Genomic DNA, 20,776 nt, shown 5'->3' with positions numbered 1-20,776 from the left:
AATTCCACATATGTAACTTGTATGTGTCTATTGGCAATCCGTGCGTGGTCATAATTGTGTGAAAAGTGATTAAACGGTCCCAATGAGCGAGTGTTAATAATGGTATAATCTGATCCCCTTCACTGTACTGACTGTAATGGACTGCCCACCCTGCAGGAGATAGCCTCTCTGGCTGATAATCCCATTATTAAGACCCAAAGGTCATCGCTCCTGATTGTGCACCTTCGCCAAATTCTTAAGTAGAAACAAAATTGAGACAACGACATCATGTCTATATATACAGTATAAAGAGAACGAAAAAAATGTCTTTACCGGGGAGGGGGCAGCTCCGCTTTCCAATTATAGAGGAGGGATAAACTGTAGGGATTAGGAGAACACTTTATAAAGCTCATTGCTCCTTACCCTCAGGGCTCCGTGAAGTTCTGCATCCAGTAAGTCCTTATCCTCATCAAGTGTCCTGGGCGCACACAGGGCAAGGATTTATCTCATCTTCTGTTATATTATTGCCGTACATTATAATATCCTGGTGTCTGTTATATTACCTGCATCCCGTGACCCTCCAGCTGTTGTGCCGCTACTACTCCCAGCATGTCCTGCGGCTGACACGATGGGACTTGTGGTTTTACAACAGCCGGAGAAACACAGGTGGAAAACCAGTACATTGTGGTATAATGTATATTGTATTATGTTGTTATATTATCCTTACATTATTTTATATTATGTCGTTTTTAATATTACATTATAATGTCATGTATTATATAACTCTATATTAGTACATTCTGTTATATCACATGATAGCATTGTATTACATTATAATGTGCCATGTTACTCTACATTATATTATTACATCATATTACATTATAATGTGCTATATTACTCTATATTATATTATTACATCATATTACATGATAATGTGCCATGTTACTCTATATTATATTGTATTACATTATAATGTGCCATGTTACTCTATATTATATTATCACATCGTATAACATTATAATGTGCTATATTACTCTATATTATATTATTACATCATATTACATGATAATGTGCCATGTCACTCTATATTATATTGTATTACATAATATTGTGCTGTATCAGATTACGTTGTTATATTATTACATCATATTACATTATAATGCACTATATTACTCTATATTATATTATCACATCGTATAACATTATAATGCACTATATTACTCTATATTATATTATCACATCGTATAACATTATAATGTGCTATATTAGATTACTGTATATTATTACTTGGTATTGTATTACTGTATATTAGATTACTTCATTGCATGTTATTTATAACATATTATTACCCTGCATGATATGATATTACATTTTATTACCCTTCATATTTCGGTAGCTGCCTCCAGTCCCTCCAAGCTGACCTGTCCTTTCCTTTGGTCCTCAGACCTCCATTGCTCTATATCACCTGTGCCTGGACTGAGCCGGTAAGTAATGGGCACCAATAAACATCAGGGTAATGTTGTCTGAACCCGGCAATTTTCACAGGTCTGACCGACCATCTACAATGTACCCCGTAGCGGCAGATATCAGGGAGAGAAGGGTCAGGCATGTTGGATTTTAACATGTCCCCTCCTTTTGCTCTCAGTAGAGATCAGCAACCACCAGGAAGGTCTGGGAAATGCTTTAAGGCTCATGCACTCGGACCATGGTGGTCCGCAAACACAGTGTGCTGTCTGCATCTTATGGGGCCCCATTGAAGTGAATATCAGAAAATAACCTAACGTTTAAATCACATTTGTATGTTAAACATATTTTTAAAGAATTTTTGATGCTGTTATTTCTGCAATACCTATAGCAGTTTTCGCACTGGCCACATGAACCACCTACACACCTCACCAATCATCTGACACACGAGCGGGGGGGGGTTATTCCTCTGCTGCTCGGGTCATTTATGCCACCAAAGAAGCAGCAGATTGCACCATAGATGGAGGATGACCTGACGACCATACGCAAACTGTACAGGACAGGGGTCACCCAGACCACACTGCTTTAGGTCCCCTTTAAGTATCAGGCCTGGCCCTCTCGTGTGGGCAGATTATTCCACTCCTGGAGCATGAGATCTATAACACTGAAATAGCCCCCAGGTCTTACAGGAGCCTTGTAAATGGTGTCATCACATTCTGGAGTCATGATGAAGACTTCAAGTCCGGCTCCTGCTCTTATCATCCAGTTATCTGAGCCTGAGTCATTTCTCTTCTTATAGTGCAAATCCATTAGTTGCTGCTCTACTTCACATGAGGCGTCATTTATTTTTATGCACTTCTATAGCGCTAGTATACAGGTTCTTCTCAAAAAATCAGCATATTGTGATAAAGTTCATTATTTTCTGTAATGTACTGATAAACATTAGACTTTCATATATTTTAGATTCATTACACACAACTGAAGTAGTTCAAGCCTTTTCTTGTTTTAATATTGATGATTTTGGCATACAGCTCATGAAAACCCAAAATTCCTATCTCCAAAAATTAGCATATTTCATCCGACCAATTAAAGAAAAGTGTTTTTAATACAAAAAAAGTCAACCTTCAAATAATTAAGTTCAGTTATGCGCTCAATACTTGGTCGGGAATCCTTTTGCAGAAATGACTGCTCAATGCGGCAATGTGGCATGGAGGCAATCAGCCTGTGGCACTGCTGAGGTGTTATGGAGGCCCAGGATGCTTCGATAGCGGCCTTCAGCTCATCCAGAGTGTTGGGTCTTGCGTCTCTCAACTTTCTCTTCCCAATATCCCACAGATTCTCTATGGGGTTCAGGTCAGGAGAGTTGGCAGGCCAATTGAGCACAGTAATACCATGGTCAGTAAACCATTTACCTGTGGTTTTGGCACTGTGAGCAGGTGCCAGGTCGTGCTGAAAAATGACATCTTCATCTCCATAAAGCTTTTCAGCAGATGGAAGCATGAAGTGCTCCAAAATCTCCTGATAGCTAGCTGCATTGACCCTGCCCGTGATAAAACACAGTGGACCAACACCAGCAGCTGACATGGCACCCCAGACCATCACTGACTGTGGGTACTTGACACTGGACTTCAGGCATTGTGGCATTTCCCTCTCCCCAGTCTTCCTCCAGACTCTGGCACCTTGATTTCCGAATGACATGCAAAATTTGCTTTCATTCGAAAAAAGTACTTTGGACCACTGAGCAACAGTCCAGTGCTGCTTCTCTGTAGCCCAGGTCAGGCGCTTCTGCCGCTGTTTCTGGTTCAAAAGTGGCTTGACCTGGGGAATGCGGCACCTGTAGCCCATTTCCTGCACACGCATGTACACGGTGGCTCTGGATGTTTCTACTCCAGACTCGGTCCACTGCTTCCGCAGGTCCCCCAAGGTCTGGAATCGGTCCTTCTCCACAATCTTCCTCAGGGTCCGGTCACCTCTTCTCGTTGTGCAGCGTTTTCTGCCACACTTTTTCCTTCCCACAGACTTCCCACTGAGGTGCCTTGATACAGCACTCTGGGAACAGCCTATTCGTTCAGAAATTTCTTTCTGTGTCTTACCCTCTTGCTTGAGGGTGTCAATGATGGCCTTCTGGACAGCAGTCAGGTCGGCAGTCTTACCCATGATTGCGGTTTTGAGTAATGAACCAGGCTGGGAGTTTTTAAAAGCCTCAGGAATCTTTTGCAGGTGTTTAGAGTTAATTAGTTGATTCAGATGATTAGGTTAATAGCTCGTTTAGAGAACCTTTTCATGATATGCTAATTTTTTGAGATAGGAATTTTGGGTTTTCATGAGCTGTATGCCAAAATCATCAATATTAAAACAAGAAAAGGCTTGAACTACTTCAGTTGTGTGTAATGAATCTAAAATATATGAAAGTCTAATGTTTATCAGTACATTACAGAAAATAATGAACTTTATCACAATATGCTAATTTTTTTAGAAGAACCTGTATTCCGCAGCTCTTTACAGACATTATCATCATGGGGCTCACGATCTAAGGTACCTATCAGTATGTCTTTGGAGTGTGGGAGGAATTTAAAGAGAACCCACACAAAAATGGGGAGAACATACAAACTCCATGCATGTTGGATTCGAACACAGGACCCCAGCGCTGCAAGGCACCAGTGCTATCCACTGAACCACCGCGCTACCGTAACTGTGTGTTACAGACAAATTTGCATGTAAGACGTGCAACTTTTGCAGTGGATTTGTCCTTGGTGAATACAAACTTAATCTCTCCAAGGAGCCCTGATAGGACTGACACACACAGGAAGAACAGTGGGAAGTTGGAGAAATGTGGGTTCTATATATAATAATATAAATTGCTGACCACCGATGCTTTCTGCCCTGATAGCTGCAGCCATGGGTGACGCGGAGATGCAGGCCTATGGCCCGGCCGCGGTGTTCCTCAGGAAGTCTGAAAAGGAAAGGATCGAGGCCCAGAATCAGCCCTTCGATGCCAAAACCTACTGCTATGTTACTGACCCCACCATCGACTACATCAAGGGGAAAATCAAAGGCTCAGAGGTTGGGAAGACGACGGTGGAGACGGAGGATGGGCGGGTAAGATAACTGAGCTTCGTACGTGAAGGTAACAGATGGTTCACGTAGGAGAAACCGCCTTATATACGCAGATTCCCCAGCCACTGGCTGAATGTGGACGTGGAGTGCCAGCTTTTACCACCAGATGCAAGGCTGCATCAGGAGTGGCGCATTACACAGCACCTACGGAAAGCAACGCCCATTCTTGTAGGACACTTAGAGTGACTATTACAAAGCTTCATGTCTTACTCCATCCTTTGTTTTGTTTTTCTCCACATATCAGACCGTTACGGTGAAACCCGAGAACGTTTACCCCATGAATCCTCCCAAGTTCGATAAAATTGAAGATATGGCGATGCTAACGCACCTGCACGAACCAGCTGTCCTGTATAACCTCAAAGAGCGCTACAAGGCCTGGATGATCTATGTAAGATATAGTGCACTGCAATTGTGAGAGACTGAGACAATCTCTTCTAGCTTTCACTGTAGTATTTGGTGATTAGGGTATAGTGATCAGTACTACATCCAGATCACCAGGACATATAGCGGTGATATCACTGTATATACATCACTGGTGAGAGGTCACTAGAGTATAGTGATCAGTACTACATCCAGATCACCAGGACATAGAGCGGTGATATCACTGTATATACATCACTGGTGAGAGGTCACTAGAGTATAGTGATCAGAACTACACCCAGATCACCAGGACATAGAGCAGTGATATCACTGTATATACATCACTGGTGAGAGGTCACTAGAGTATAGTGATCAGTACTACATCCAGATCACCAGGACATAGAGCGGTGATATCACTGTATATACATCACTGGTGAGAGGTCTCTAGAGTATAGTGATTAGTACTACACCCAGATCACCAGGACATAGAGCGGTGATATCACTGTATATACATCACTGGTGAGAGGTGACTAGACTATAGTGATCAGTACTACACCCAGATCACCAGGACATAGAGCAGTGATATCACTGTATATACATTACTGGTGAGAGGTGACTAGACTATAGTGATCAGTACTACACCCAGATAACCAGTACATAGAGCGGTGATATCACTGTATATACATCACTGGTGAGAGGTCACTAGAGTATAGTGATCAGTATTACACCCAGATCACCAGGACATAGAGTGGTGATATCACTGTATATACATCACTGGTGAGAGGTCACTAGAGTATAGTGATCAGTACTATACCCAGATCACCAGGATATAGAGCAGTGATATCACTGTATATATATATATATATCACTGGTGAGAGAATACTAAAGTATAGTGATCAGCACTACACCCAGATCACCAGGATATAGAGCAGTGATATCACTGTATATACATCACTGGTGAGAGGTAACTAGAGTATAGTGATCAGTACTACACCCAGATCACCAGGACATAGAGCGGTGATATCACTGTATATATATATATATATCACTGGTGAGAGAATACTAAAGTATAGTGATCAGTACTACACCCAGATCACCAGGATATAGAGCAGTATATACATACTGTATATACATCACTGGTGAGAGGTAACTAGAGTATAGTGATCAGTACTACACCCAGATCACCAGTGATCTCTCACCAGTGATGTACAGTATATACAGTGATATCACCGCTCTATGTACTGGTGATCTGGGTGTAGTACTGATCACTATACTCTAGTGACCTCTCACCAGTGATGTATATACAGTGATATCACCGCTATATGTCCTGGTGATCTGGGTGTAGTACTAATCACTATACTCTAGCGACCTCTCACCAGTGATATATATACAGTGATATCACTGCTCTATGTCCTGGTGATCTGGGTGTAGTACTGATCACTATACTCTAGTGACCTCTCACCAGTGATGTATATACAGTGATATCACCGCTATATGTCCTGGTGATCTGGGTGTAGTACTGATCACTATACTCTAGTGACCTCTCACCAGTGATGTATATACAGTGATATCACCGCTCTATGTCCTGGTGATCTGGGTGTAGTACTGATCACTATACTCTAGTTACCTCTCACCAGTGATGTATATACAGTGATATCACCGCTCTATGTCCTGGTGATCTGGGTGTAGTACTGATCACTATACTCTAGTGACCTCTCACCAGTGATGTATATACAGTGATATCACCGCTCTATGTCCTGGTGATCTGGGTGTAGTACTGATCACTATACTCTAGTGACCTCTCACCGATGATGTATATACAGTGATATCACCGCTCTATGTCCTGGTGATCTGGATGTAGTACTGATCACTATACTCTAATGACCTCTCACCAGTGATGTATATACAGTGATATCACCGCTCTATGTCCTGGTGATCTGGGTGTAGTACTGATCACTATACTCTAGTCACCTCTTACCAGTGATGTATATACAGTGATATCACCGCTGTATGTCCTGGTGATCTGGGTGTAGTACTGATCACTATACTCTAGTGACCTCTCACCGATGATGTATATACAGTGATATCACCGCTCTATGTCCTGGTGATCTGGGTGTAGTACTGATCACTATACTCTAGAGACCTCTCACCAGAGATGTATATACAGTGATATCACCGCTCTATGTCCTGGTGATCTGGATGTAGTACTGATCACTATACTCTAGTGACCTCTCACCAGTGATGTATATACAGTGATATCACTGCTCTATGTCCTGGTGATCTGGGTGTAGTACTGATCACTATACTCTAGTGACCTCTCACCAGTGATGTATATACAGTGATATTACTGCTCTATGTCCTGGTGATCTGGGTGTAGTACTGATCACTATACTCTAGTGACCTCTCATCAGTGACTACACTACACTCTGACTATACACATTAAAGCGGATGGCCCTCTAATATTTTCTCACTTCTGTACTGCAGACATATTCCGGTCTGTTTTGTGTCACCGTGAACCCCTACAAGTGGCTGCCTGTTTACAACCCTGAAGTGGTCAATGCTTACCGAGGCAAGAAGCGTCAGGAGGCCCCACCACACATCTTCACCATCTCTGATAACGCCTATCAGTTCATGTTGACTGGTGAGTCGCTTTTATAGTAATTTTGTGACTTCATGAAATAGTAAGTACATTACAGATTCACATCACGTCGTGTACTGTTGTCACATCCAGATCTGCCGCTAAAGCTGTAATGCCCCCAGCTCTTCTGTAGTGCACCTAGGAGGTTATTGTATGGGGCCCGGTATAACGAGTACATCTCCTGTGATGCATGGGGAAGTTATTGGGGTGAGCGTTGGTGCCAGTTCTCTTGCCAAATTATTGACCTATGTGAAGTTGCTGCCGATCACCTGACGAACAAGCATCACTCCTAAGCAGGGGCGGACTAGGAACGTAACGTGGCCCTGGATAAAAACTAAGTGGCCCCATGTTGTAGGCAGGTTCAAAGGACAGAAGGCGTGACACAAGTGGGCAGGGATAACAAAAGTAGATGGGGCTGTCAATACCAAAGCGCAGCACATAATACCGCCCCTGCAGAGCTATATACCACAGTGCAACACAAAATACTGCCCCTGCAGAACTATATACCACAGTGCAGCACATAATACCGCCCCTTCAGAGCTATATACCACAATGCAACACAAAATACTGCCTGTGCAGAACTATATACCACAGTGCAGTACAAAATACCGCCCCTTCACAGCTATATACCATAGTGCAGCACATAATACCACCCCTGCAGAGCTATATACCACAGTGCAACACAAAATACCACCCCTTCAGGGCTATATACCACAGTGCAGCACAAAATACTGCCCCTGCAGAACTATATACCACAGTGCAGCACATAATACCGCCCCTGCAGAACTATATACCACAGTGCAGCACATAATACCGCCCCTGCAGAACTATATACCACAGTGCAGCACATAATACCGCCCCTTCAGAGCTATATACCACAGTGCAGCACAAAGTACCACCCCTGAAGAGATATATACCAAAGTGCTGCCCCAGCAGGAACAGATATCACAGTGCAGCACATAATACTGACCCCCTCGTCTCAGTATTCAACTGTATCACCATCTTGAGGATGGCGAAACAGTTGAGTTCAGGAGGGCATCTGCAGGTGCTGGTCAGTTGCATAGGTGCCTGATGTTCCCAGCATTAATTACTGTTTAGAGTATTAGATTGTTATATATCTGGCTGGCGGCCCCCCAGGCATTTGCCCACTGGGAAATTTCCCTATAGGGTCAATGGCCAGTCGGCCCCTGCCCTTCAGGTTGTAGCATCTTTGATGCAGCACATAAAATCTTCATTTGTATAAAGTGTGCTGCCAACAACCAAGGAAACTGTATGGGGACGAACAACCGCAGTAAGTACCGTACAGGCCCTTGGGCCTCTTCCACACGAGCGATACGGATTGTGTCAGGATCTGTTCAGGGAAAAAACAATGGTTTAACACACCAGTTCGATCAGTTTTTTCTACTATTATGTTCAGTGTGTCCGTTTTTTTTCTGTCCAGATTGTCTCCCAATTGCGTGCATTTTTCACACGCATGAATAAAAACTGCAGAAAAACAATCTACATCTCCGAACAACTGTCAGTGAAATATGCATTGCATCCGGTATTTCACTGAAGCCCCATTCACGTCTGTGGAGCCAGAGCTGCGCAGAAAACGCACAATATAGAACATGCTGCAGAAATGATGCACAGACCCGTTAAAATGAATGGGTCAGGATTCAGTCCGGATGCTATGCACCGACTGCACACATCGCACGCAGACGGAAAACTCGCTCGTGTGAAAGAGCCGCTTTGTAGTGAAGCAGACATATTGAGGTGTATTGTACATTATTTTTAATATCTTAGTCATTTCATGGTCGGTGCTGACAATATAAATGCTTTTTTTTCAACAGATCGTGACAACCAGTCTATTCTGATCACGTATGTACACACAGATACCCCCACTATGATTAAGGCCTTATGCACACGACCGTCGCGCGGCCGTTCCATGCATTGGGTATCGAGACACATTCAACTTGAATGGGTCCGTGATCCGTCCGCACGGCAAAAAAATAGAACATGTTCGGTGCGGAGGCTCGGACAGAAACACCATGGAAGCACTTCATAGTGCTTCCGTGGGGTTCCGTGCTTCCGTTCCCCACCGCAGCTCCGGATTGCAGACCCATTCAAGTGAATGGGTCCGCATCCGTGATGCAGGGAGCATACGGCTAGTGCCCACATATTGCGGACCCGCTGCTTGCGGGCCGCAATACGGCCACGGCCGGGCTGTGTGCATGAGGCCTAATTACATTTTGACTTGTAGAGATTTTATCTTTTTATGTTGAATTCCTTTTTTAATGTTTACATTTTATTTAAATATAAATAATGTAGAAAAAATATGGAGCGTTGGCCGCCTATGCGATTTTTCAGTGTAACCCCCGGAACCTTAGCCTTGTTTTTGCTTTTATTCACAAGGCCTAGCCTGTGTGTCTGTCCTGTGATGAAGGATGGTGTTTCTATGATGTGTGATGTCATTTTTTGTGTGCTGTAGCGGAGAATCCGGTGCTGGGAAGACGGTGAACACAAAACGTGTCATCCAGTACTTTGCAACAATTGCAGCTGTTGGTGACATAAAGAAGAAGGAGTCAACGAGTGGAATAAAGGTAAGTCATGAAATATTAAACCGACCAGACGCTTTATCGACAGACAGCTCTCTCTCTCTCTCTCTCTCGATTCTCCCAGGCTTTCATGTGGTCTTAGTGGGTATTAAAGGGGATATCCATTTTTTTTTTTTATTTAAAAAGTGATGGGGGGCCTAATAAGATGCTAAAAAATACTCAATATTTGATATGCCACTGCAGCCAATCACTGGCATCAGCGGTGTATTGCATGAGACACCTGAGGCCAGTGATTGGCTTTGCTGCAGCCAATCGATACAACACTGGCTAGGAAGATGACAGAGCGGCAGCGCTGGATCGGGGTTGGTGCATAAATGGAAGATCATATTATTTATTATTTTGCAAGGTCCCCAGCACTTTGGTAAAATACAAGAAATACTCCAACCTTTTCTTCTCTCTGAGAACAAAAGGATCAGGCATTTTAAAATTCAACAATATGATCCTTATCTCCCCGACATCTTCCATTGGCTCCCATACACATTAGATGGGTCAGTGGTCTTGGCTGGTATACATCTAATCTGTACGGCCAGCTTAATCAGCTGCCGCCACTCTTTGTACTGCCTTATAAAAATAAATGGATCGGTGTACGATCCACAAAAAATGCAGATTGGACACAGACTCAAAATATGGACGTGTGGATGAAGCTTATATGAATTGTCTCATCTCGCTGTTACTAAGGCGAGAAGAGACACAGTCCTGACCACCAGCCGGCTGATGAACAGCAGAGTGCTCCGGCACTCCCATTGAGGTGCATGAGAGCTACGGAAACGGCGTTTCTGAGTTAGGGAACCAGTATAGCTTGCTGTGCTACGCCGTTTCCGTAGCTCTCATGCACCGCATTGGGAGCTCCTGAAAGAGTTAGTGCTGGAGCCTCTGCTGTTTCCCAGTTGGCTGGTGGTCAGGACCATCTTAGTAACAGCGAGATGAGACAACCCCTTTAAGTCTAATGTACGGTTAACTGCATGAAAACAACTACCATGAAATAATACGATAATATACATTAAATGAAAACCTAAAATATAGTTAAATGAAGTAAAGTCCAAAAAATAAGCCAATAAATAAAATAAGACATGTGAATGCAATAAAAATATATGGGGCAATAATAAAAATGTAAAGAAATAATTCTGAATAACAAATAAATAAGGGATATAAATATAAAATACATAAACTAGATTTTATTTTCTGCACATAATTTCAGATTTCCGTAACGGGCACAATCTCAGCAGTGTAGTCCTTTTCTCTGTATATCACACGGCCGTGAGTTCTGTCTAAAACAAAATGTGACATATTTCCCTGGTAATAAACGTTCTTCTATTTTATTTTTAATTGTTATTCTTTCTTTTTGTTCAGGGAACCCTGGAAGATCAAATCATCCAGGCCAATCCCCTCCTGGAAGCCTTTGGCAATGCAAAGACCGTCAGGAATGACAACTCCTCCAGATTTGTACGTTGGTTTTTTTTCTCCTATTTTTGGTTTGACTTTATTAATATTATTTCATCATAGATGATTTGTGGCCTTTTTTATTCAACAGGGGAAATTTATTCGGATTCACTTTGGCACCACAGGGAAGCTCGCCTCAGCGGATATCGAAACATGTGAGGATTGTTGTATTTGATTGTGCTTTATAAAAATTCAGGGGGGGGGGAGATTTATTAAGACCAGCGTTCCCACACGCCAGTATTCATCCCCTGTCCGCTGGAGTAAATTAGGCGCATCTCTGGCCCGAAACTCAAATCTACTCCAGCTAGGGGCTGAGGAAGGCTTGAGCTGTAACTTAATCCAGCTTCTGGCCTAAATTGTAGTAAATCCGGCGGGCCATGATGGGCTCTGCCCTCCCGCTAAGCCTCACCCCATTTTTATCTTCACTTTAAAAAAGTGGGGAGAAGCTGAAAGAAATGCCAGTTATGGAGCACATATGGCACGCACTATGATTTGCAACTTTTTAACAGTAAAATATTGGCGTAAATACCTTGATAAATGCCCCTCATAGTGTGATTAGCTGAAAATTTTTGGATTTTTTTTATAGTTGATATTTTGCGCATCACTTCTCACTTCTCATTGCAGATCTGTTGGAGAAATCTCGAGTAACCTTCCAGCTTCCAGCAGAACGAAGTTATCACATCTTCTACCAAATCATGTCCAACAAGAAACCTGAACTAATTGGTCAGTGGTGGGGTCACAAGGAGTGGTAGCGTTCCTCAGGAAACTGTTCTCTATCATTAATGTTTTAAAAATGTATTTTTTTTTTTTTTTACCAAACATTTTATTCACAAATCACACTCACTATAGAGTTACCAAGTACTGCGAGTGTAGACACAGAGTGCTTTGACCACATTTTTGCAAAAATGTTTAGATTTTTTTTTAAAAGGTTGTTTTTATGTTGTTTCAGATATGATGTTGATCACCACAAATCCATATGATTTCCCGTACATCAGCCAAGGGGAGATTACGGTGGCCAGCATCGACGACACCGAGGAGCTGATAGCCACAGACGTACGATGCTTTTATGGAATACCAGGTTACTCTGGACAGGACCGGATGCATATCTTATTGGATATTATATTCGATTTTGCAGAACGCCATCGATATCTTGGGCTTCACTCCTGAGGAGAAAGTCGGAATCTACAAGTTAACAGGCGCGGTCATGCATTATGGAGTCATGAAGTTCAAGCAGAGGCCAAGAGAGGAACAAGCAGAGCCTGATGGGACTGAAGGTGGGTCCTGACCAGGGATCGGTCATTTTGTAATCTTCTGTTACATTCTCAAGGACTAGATCTGGTTCTAGGTTCATGATGAACCAATGGTGTTAGTTAACTGGGACACGCCTCTATGTACGTGTCCAACCTCAGAATTTACCGGTCCAGTATGCTTTCCATGGTAGGTTTATCCAACCCAAGAATTAAGATGGCAGATTGGGAGGTGCCAAGTGTTTTCACCATAAGTCCAACCCATGAAGACTTTGGTCATACCTTCTAAACCATCCCTCATAATACTGTTAAGGCAATATCGCAGACCTTAGAGTGCCACTCATTGCAGTGCCCTGGCACCATAGTCTCCACACTCACCGTAGTCCTTAGAGTTATTGTACCTAAAACCCCCCTCATGAGTCCTGCCCGGTCCTGGTGTATACGCAGCATTGCATTCAGTATAAATAACTGCGTCAACACCCTGCTCTTATGCTACCACTGGGATTATATGTATAGGGAGGTGCTTGCCGGTGTCAGCCCATCTCTCACTTCCCTGCATTGTTTCCACCCTAGTTGCTGATAAAACAGCCTACCTGACTGGCCTGAACTCTGCGGACTTGCTGAAAGGTCTCTGCTACCCCAGGGTCAAAGTGGGCAATGAATATGTGACCAAGGGTCAAACCGTGGAGCAGGTAACAACCTACTGCTCTCAGTCTTGTCATCCTTCTGCCGGCAGCTCAGATGGATAACAGCATTATATTGTACAGGTGCACCACAATGTCAACGCCCTTAGCAAGTCTGTGTATGAGAAGCTCTTCACTTGGATGGTGACTCGCATTAACGAGCAGCTTGATACCAAACTCCCCAGGCAGCATTTCATCGGGGTCCTCGATATTGCTGGTTTCGAAATCTTTGAGGTTAGTACAAAACAAATAAAACCGGACGGCAAGGGTGGGGGTGTGACAATGATAACCAACGCTGGTCTCTACGAATGGGGCGCAGGTTTTGGTGTTGTTCAGAACAAGTAACAAGTACCCCCTCCCCCCGACCTTCTGGGCTCTGTAGTACTTTACGTGAGTGACTTGTACGATAACTCAAGCACCGAGTCCTTGAAAGGTGAACTCAACATTTATCACTTACAGTTCAACAGCTTGGAGCAGCTGTGCATCAACTTCACCAACGAGAAGCTGCAGCAGTTCTTCAACCACCACATGTTTGTACTGGAGCAAGAGGAGTACAAGAAGGAGGGGATCGAGTGGACCTTCATCGACTTTGGCATGGACCTCGCCGCCTGCATTGAGCTTATTGAGAAGGTATAGTCTCATCCATACAGGGCAGTATATAAAATGAGGGAAGTATTATACAAACCGGATTCCAAAAAAGTTGGGACACTAAACAAATTGTGAATAAAAACTGAATGCAATGATGTGGAGATGGCAAATGTCAATATATTATTTGTAATAGAACGTAGATGACAGATCAAACGTTTAATCCGAGTAAATGTATCATTTTAAAGGAAAAATACGTTGATTCCAATTTTCACGGTATCAACAAATCCCAAAAAAGTTGGGACAAGTAGCAATAAGAGGCTGGAAAAAGTAAATTTGAGCATAACGAAGAGCTGGAAGACCAATTAACACTAATTAGGTCAATTGGCAACATGATTGGGTATAAAAAGAGCTTCTCAGAGTGGCCGTGTCTCTCAGAAGCCAAGATGGGTAGAGGATCACCAATTCCCACAATGTTGCGCAGAAAGATAGTGGAGCAATATCAGAAAGGTGTTACCCAGCGAAACATTGCAAAGACTTTGCATCTATCATCATCAACTGTGCATAACATCATCCGAAGATTCAGAGAATCTGGAACAATCTCTGTGCGTAAGGGTCAAGGCCGTAAAACCATACTGGATGCCCGTGATCTCCGGGCCCTTAAACGACACTGCACCACAAACAGGAATGTTACTGTAAAGGAAATCACAGAATGGGTTTAGGAATACTTCCAGAAACCATTGTCAGTGAACACAATCCACCGTGCCATCCGCCGCTGCCAGCTGAAACTCTACAGTGCAAAGAAGAAGCCATTTCTAAGCAAGATCCACAAGCTCAGGCGTTTTCACTGGGCCAGGGATCATTTAAAATGGAGTGTGACAAAATGGAAGACTGTTCTGTGGTCAGACGAGTCACGATTCAAAGTTCTTTTTGGAAATCTGGGACGCCATGTGATCCGGACCAAAGAGGACAAGGACAACCCAAGTTGTTATCAACGCTCAGTTCAGAAGCCTGCATCTCTGATGGTATGGGGTTGCATGAGTGCGTGTGGCATGGGCAGCTTGCATGTCTGGAAAGGCACCATCAATGCAGAAAAATATATTCAGGTTCTAGAACAACATCTGCTCCCATCCAGACGTCATCTCTTTCAGGGAAGACCCTGCATTTTTCAACAAGATAATGCCAGACCACATTCTGCATCAATCACAACATCATGGCTGCGTAGGAGAAGGATCCGGGTACTGAAATGGCCAGTCTGCAGTCCAGATCTTTCACCTATAGAGAACATTTGGCGCATCATAAAGAGGAAGGTGCAACAAAGAAGGCCCAAGACGATTGAACAGTTAGAGGCCTGTATTAGACAAGAATGGGAGAGCATTCCTATTTCTAAACTTAAGAAACTCGTCTCCTCGGTCCCCAGACGTCTGTTGAGTGTTGTAAGAAGAAGGGGAGATGCCACACAGAGGTGAAAATGGCCTTGTCCCAACTTTTTTGGAATCCGGTTTGTAGTAGTAATATTCTTGTACATAGGAGGCAGTATTATAGTAGTTATATTCTTGTACATAGGAGCAGTATTATAGTAGTTATATTCTTGTACATAGGAGCAGTATTATAGTAGTTATATTCTTGTACATAGGAGCAGTATTATAGTAGTTATATTCTTGTACATAGGAGCAGTATTATAGTAGTTATATTCTTGTACATAGGAGCAGTATTATAGTAGTTATATTCCTGTACATAGGAGCAGTATTATAGTAGTTATAGTCTTGTACATAGGAGCAGTATTATAGTAGTTATAGTCTTGTACATAGGAGCAGTATTATAGTAGTTATAGTCTTGTACATAGGAGGCAGTATTATAGTAGTTATATTCCTGTACATAGGAGCAGTATTATAGTAGTTATATTCTTGTACATAGGAGGCAGTATTATAGTAGTTATATTCTTGTACATAGGAGCAGTATTATAGTAGTTATAGTCTTGTACATAGGAGGCAGTATTATAGTAGTTATATTCTTGTACATAGGAGCAGTATTATAGTAGTTATATTCTTGTACATAGGAGCAGTATTATAGTAGTTATATTCTTGTACATAGGAGCAGTATTATAGTAGTTATATTCTTGTACATAGGAGCAGTATTATAGTAGTTATATTCTTGTACATAGGAGCAGTATTATAGTAGTTATATTCTTGTACATAGGAGCAGTATTATAGTAGTTATATTCTTGTACATAGGAACAGTATTATAGTAGATATATTCTTTTACATAGGAGGCAGTATTATAGTAGTTATATTCTTGTACATAGGAGCAGTATTATAGTAGTTATATTCTTGTACATAGGAGCAGTATTATAGTAGTTAAATTCTTGCACATAAGAGCAGTGTCATGCCCTGCTCTGACTATGTGCGGAGGTCTGCCAGAATAGCAGCACATGTTTAGTTTTGTTTTGTTTTGGAGTCGTGCTGCACCCGCCTCCCATCAGGTGCACTGGTTGGGGTCATTGGTTTAAATAACACTCTTGTCCAGTGTTCTGAGCGGGTTATTGAAATCAGTCTGGCCTTGGAAGCAAGGAAGGAAGGTTGTCTGTTCCAGCTCAGAAAAGATAAGTGTGGTTTCAGTTTTTGTTGATTGCTGTCTAGGTTGTGTTTGTGTCATCTTTCCCATCCAGGTTCTGTGCGAGCAGGCTGCTCCTTTTCCCCTTTTCACCATCTCAGGGAATCTAGGGTGTTTTAGCCCAGGCACGAGGACACATCATACCTACCTTCAAGGTCTGAATGTGGGCTGAGCAGTGCAGGGAAAGAGGTCAGGGTTTAGCTAGGAGGTTACCCTTCCCCTGCTTCTCGCCTAGAGCCTGGTTGTTGGTTTATCTGTGTGTCCGCCGTGACAAGCAGTATTATAGTAGTTATATTCTTGTACATAGGAGCAGTATTATAGTACTTAAATTCTTGTACATAGGAGGCAGTATTATAGTAGCTATATTCTTGTACATAGGAGGCAGTATTATAGTAGTTATATTCTTGTACAGAGGAGCAGTATTATAGTAGTTATATTCTTGTACATAGGAGGCAGTATTATAGTAGTTATATTTTTGTACTATGGGGCGGTATTATAGTAGTCATATTCTTCTACATAGGGGCAGTATTATAGTAGTTATATTCTTGTACATAGGAGGCAGTATTATAGTAGTTATATTTTTGTACTATGGGGCGGTATTATAGTAGTTATATTCTTGTACATAGGGGCAGTATTATAGTAGTTGCAGTAAATTCTTCTACATAGGGGCAGTATTATAGCAGTTATATTCTTCTATATGGGAACAGTTTTATAGTAGTTAAAGTATATTCTTCTACATAGGGGCAGTATTATAGCAGTTATATTCTTCTATATGGGAACAGTTTTATAGTAGTTAAAGTATATTCTTCTACATAGGGGCAGTATTGTAGTAGTTGCAGTATATTCTTTTACATATGGGCAATATTACAGTATTTATTAACTTTTTTCCCTCTGAATCACTGCAGCCAATGGGCATCTTCTCCATCCTTGAAGAGGAGTGCATGTTCCCCAAGGCAACAGACACTTCCTTCAAGAACAAGCTGTATGATCAGCATCTTGGCAAGTCAAGCAACTTCCAGAAGCCCAAAGTGGCCAAAGGCAAAGCCGAGGCTCACTTCTCCCTAATCCACTATGCTGGGACCGTGGACTACAACATTAAGGGTTGGTTGGAGAAAAACAAAGACCCATTGAATGACACTGTGGTGGGATTGTATCAGAAGTCCTCCATGAAAATCCTGGCAAACCTGTATGCCACATACGCCGGAACAGATGCAGGTGAGATACTGACATTCACAACTCTGGGCCATGCAAGCTTCATAAAGGGTTCATTTTTCTCCCTCATTCGGTGATTAGGAGACGGGTTGTCGCTTTAATACATTGGATATTTTCGTATTTCTTAGAATAATTGTGAACTGCTTGCTCTTAACTTTGCAGATGGGGCATCCAAGAAAGGGACAAAGAAGAAGGGCTCCTCCTTCCAGACCGTGTCTGCGCTTTTTCGGGTGAGAGTTTTTTATTTTTATCGCTCTGTTATTTGTGGTGTTACATAGGACTGCAGGTGACATCTACTACATTATCTGTACTCAGAGAGTTATCACTGTGTTATCTGTGGTGTTACATAGGACTGCAGGTGACATCTACTACATTATCTGTACTCAGAGAGTTATCACCATGTTATCTGTGGTGTTACATAGGACTGCAGGTGACATCTACTACATTATCTGTACTCAGAGAGTTCTCACTGTATTATCTGTGGTGTTACATAGGACTGCAGGTGACATCTACAACATTATCTGTACTCAGAGAGTTATCACTGTGTTATCTGTGGTGTTACATAGGACTGCAGGTGACATCTACTACATTATCTGTACTCAGAGAGTTATCACTGTGTTATCTGTGGTGTTACATAGGACTGCAGGTGACATCTACAACATTATCTGTGATCAGAGAGTTATCACTGTGTTATCTGTGGTGTTACATAGGACTGCAGGTGACATCTACTACATTATCTGTACTCAGAGAGTTCTCACTGTGTTATCTGTGGTGTTACATAGGACTGCAGGTGACATCTACAACATTATCTGTAATCAGAGAGTTATCACTGTGTTATCTGTGGTGTTACATAGGACTGCAGGTGACATATACTACATTATCTGTACTCAGAGAGTTATCATTGTGTTTCTTGTGGTGTTACATAGGACTGCAGGTGACATATACTACATTATTTGTACTCAGAGTTCTCACTGTGTTATCTGTGGTGTTACATAGGACTGCAGGTGACATCCACTACATTATCTGTACTCAGAGAGTTATCACTGTGTTATCTGTGGTGTTACATAGGACTGCAGGTGACATCCACTACATTATCTGTACTCAGAGAGCTATCACTGTGTTATCTGTGGTGTTACATAGGAATGCAGGTGACATCTACTACATTATCTGTACTCAGAGTTATCCCAGTGTTATTTCTGGTGTTACATAGGACTGCAGGTGACATCTACTACATTATCTGTACTCAGAGAGTTCTCACTGTGTTATCTGTGGTGTTACATAGGACTGCAGGTGACATCTACAACATTATCTGTAATCAGAGAGTTATCACTGTGTTATCTGTGGTGTTACATAGGACTGCAGGTGACATCTACTACATTATCTGTGCTCAGAGAGTTATCACTGTGTTATCTGTAGTGTTACATAGGACTGTAGGTATCATCTACTACATTATCTGTACTCAGAGTTATTGTGTTTATTGTGGTGTTACATAGGACTGCATGTGACATCTACTACATTATCTGTACTAAGAGAGTTATCACTGTGTTATCTGTGGTGTTACATAGGACTGCAGGTGACATCTACTACATTATCTGTACTCTGAGAGTTATCACTGTGTTATCTGTAGTGTTACATAGGACTGCAGGTGACATCTACTACATTATCTGTACTGAGAGAGTTATCACTGTGTTATCTGTGGTGTTACATAGGACTGCAGGTGACATCTACTACATTATCTGTACTCAGAGAGTTATCACTGTGTTATCTGTGGTGTTACATAGGACTGCAGGTGACATCTACTACATTATCTGTACTCAGAGAGTTATCACTGTGTTATCTGTGGTGTTACATAGGACTGCAGGTGACATCTACTACATTATCTGTGATCAGAGAGTTATCACTGTGTTATCTGTGGTGTTACATAGGACTGCAGGTGACATCTACTACATTATCTGTACTCAGAGAGTTATCACTGTGTTATCTGTGGTGTTACATAGGACTGCAGGGGACATGTACTACATTATCTGTACTCAGAGAGTTATCACTGTGTTATCTGTGGTGTTACATAGGACTGCAGGTGACATCTACTACATTATCTGTACTCAGAGAGTTATCACTGTGTTATCTGTGGTGTTACATAGGACTGCAGGTGACATCTACTACATTATCTGTGCTCAGAGAGTTATCACTGTGTTATCTGTAGTGTTACATAGGACTGTAGGTATCATCTACTACATTATCTGTACTCAGAGAGTTATTGTGTTTATTGTGGTGTTACATAGGACTGCATGTGACATCTATTACATTATCTGTACTCAGAGAGTTATCACTGTGTTATCTGTGGTGTTACATAGGACTGCAGGTGACATCTACTACATTATCTGTACTCAGAGCGTTATCACTGTGTTATCTGTAGTGTTACATAGGACTGCAGGTGACATCTACTACATTATCTGTACTCAGAGAGTTATCGCTCTGTTATCTGTGCTGTTACATAGGACTGCAGGTGACATCTACTACATTATCTGTACTTAGTTATCACTGTGTTATATGTGGTGTTACATAGGACTGCAGGTGACATCTACTATATTATCTGTACTCAGAGAGTTATCACTGTGTTATCTGTAGTGTTACATAGGACTACTACATCATCTGTACTCAGAGAGTTATCACTATGTTATCTGTGGTGTTACATAGGACTGCATGTGACATCTATTACATTATCTGTACTCAGAGAGTTATCACTGTGTTATCTGTGGTGTTACATAGGACTGCAGGTGACATCTACTACATTATCTGTACTCAGAGCGTTATCACTGTGTTATCTGTAGTGTTACATAG

General features: G+C 42.1%; 1 protein-coding gene across 2 annotated transcripts in view; it reads left to right on the top strand.

Moving 5' to 3' along the window:
- The first annotated feature begins 413 nt into the window (after window positions 1-413).
- Window positions 414-20,776, top strand: part of LOC121005322 (myosin-3) — a 74,230-nt gene continuing 53,867 nt past the window's right edge. Inside the window, exons 1-17 of one of the 2 annotated variants that reach the window (XM_040437984.1) lie at window positions 414-431; window positions 1,376-1,463; window positions 4,334-4,542; window positions 4,805-4,948; window positions 7,405-7,561; window positions 9,391-9,418; window positions 10,029-10,140; window positions 11,506-11,598; window positions 11,687-11,750; window positions 12,220-12,318; window positions 12,545-12,648; window positions 12,731-12,869; window positions 13,416-13,534; window positions 13,610-13,759; window positions 13,985-14,155; window positions 17,629-17,938; window positions 18,098-18,165. In XM_040437984.1, the coding sequence (XP_040293918.1) occupies window positions 4,342-4,542; window positions 4,805-4,948; window positions 7,405-7,561; window positions 9,391-9,418; window positions 10,029-10,140; window positions 11,506-11,598; window positions 11,687-11,750; window positions 12,220-12,318; window positions 12,545-12,648; window positions 12,731-12,869; window positions 13,416-13,534; window positions 13,610-13,759; window positions 13,985-14,155; window positions 17,629-17,938; window positions 18,098-18,165 (1,959 nt within the window). In that variant the 5' untranslated portion in view covers window positions 414-431; window positions 1,376-1,463; window positions 4,334-4,341. The remainder of the gene's footprint in view (window positions 432-1,375; window positions 1,464-4,333; window positions 4,543-4,804; window positions 4,949-7,404; window positions 7,562-9,390; window positions 9,419-10,028; window positions 10,141-11,505; window positions 11,599-11,686; window positions 11,751-12,219; window positions 12,319-12,544; window positions 12,649-12,730; window positions 12,870-13,415; window positions 13,535-13,609; window positions 13,760-13,984; window positions 14,156-17,628; window positions 17,939-18,097; window positions 18,166-20,776) is intronic. The other variant, XM_040437985.1, reaches the window with a different exon arrangement.

The sequence above is a fragment of the Bufo bufo genome, chromosome 6 (assembly GCF_905171765.1).
Source record: "Bufo bufo chromosome 6, aBufBuf1.1, whole genome shotgun sequence".
Lineage (NCBI taxonomy): Eukaryota > Metazoa > Chordata > Amphibia > Anura > Bufonidae > Bufo > Bufo bufo.
This window is presented reverse-complemented; position numbering and strand designations above follow the sequence as displayed.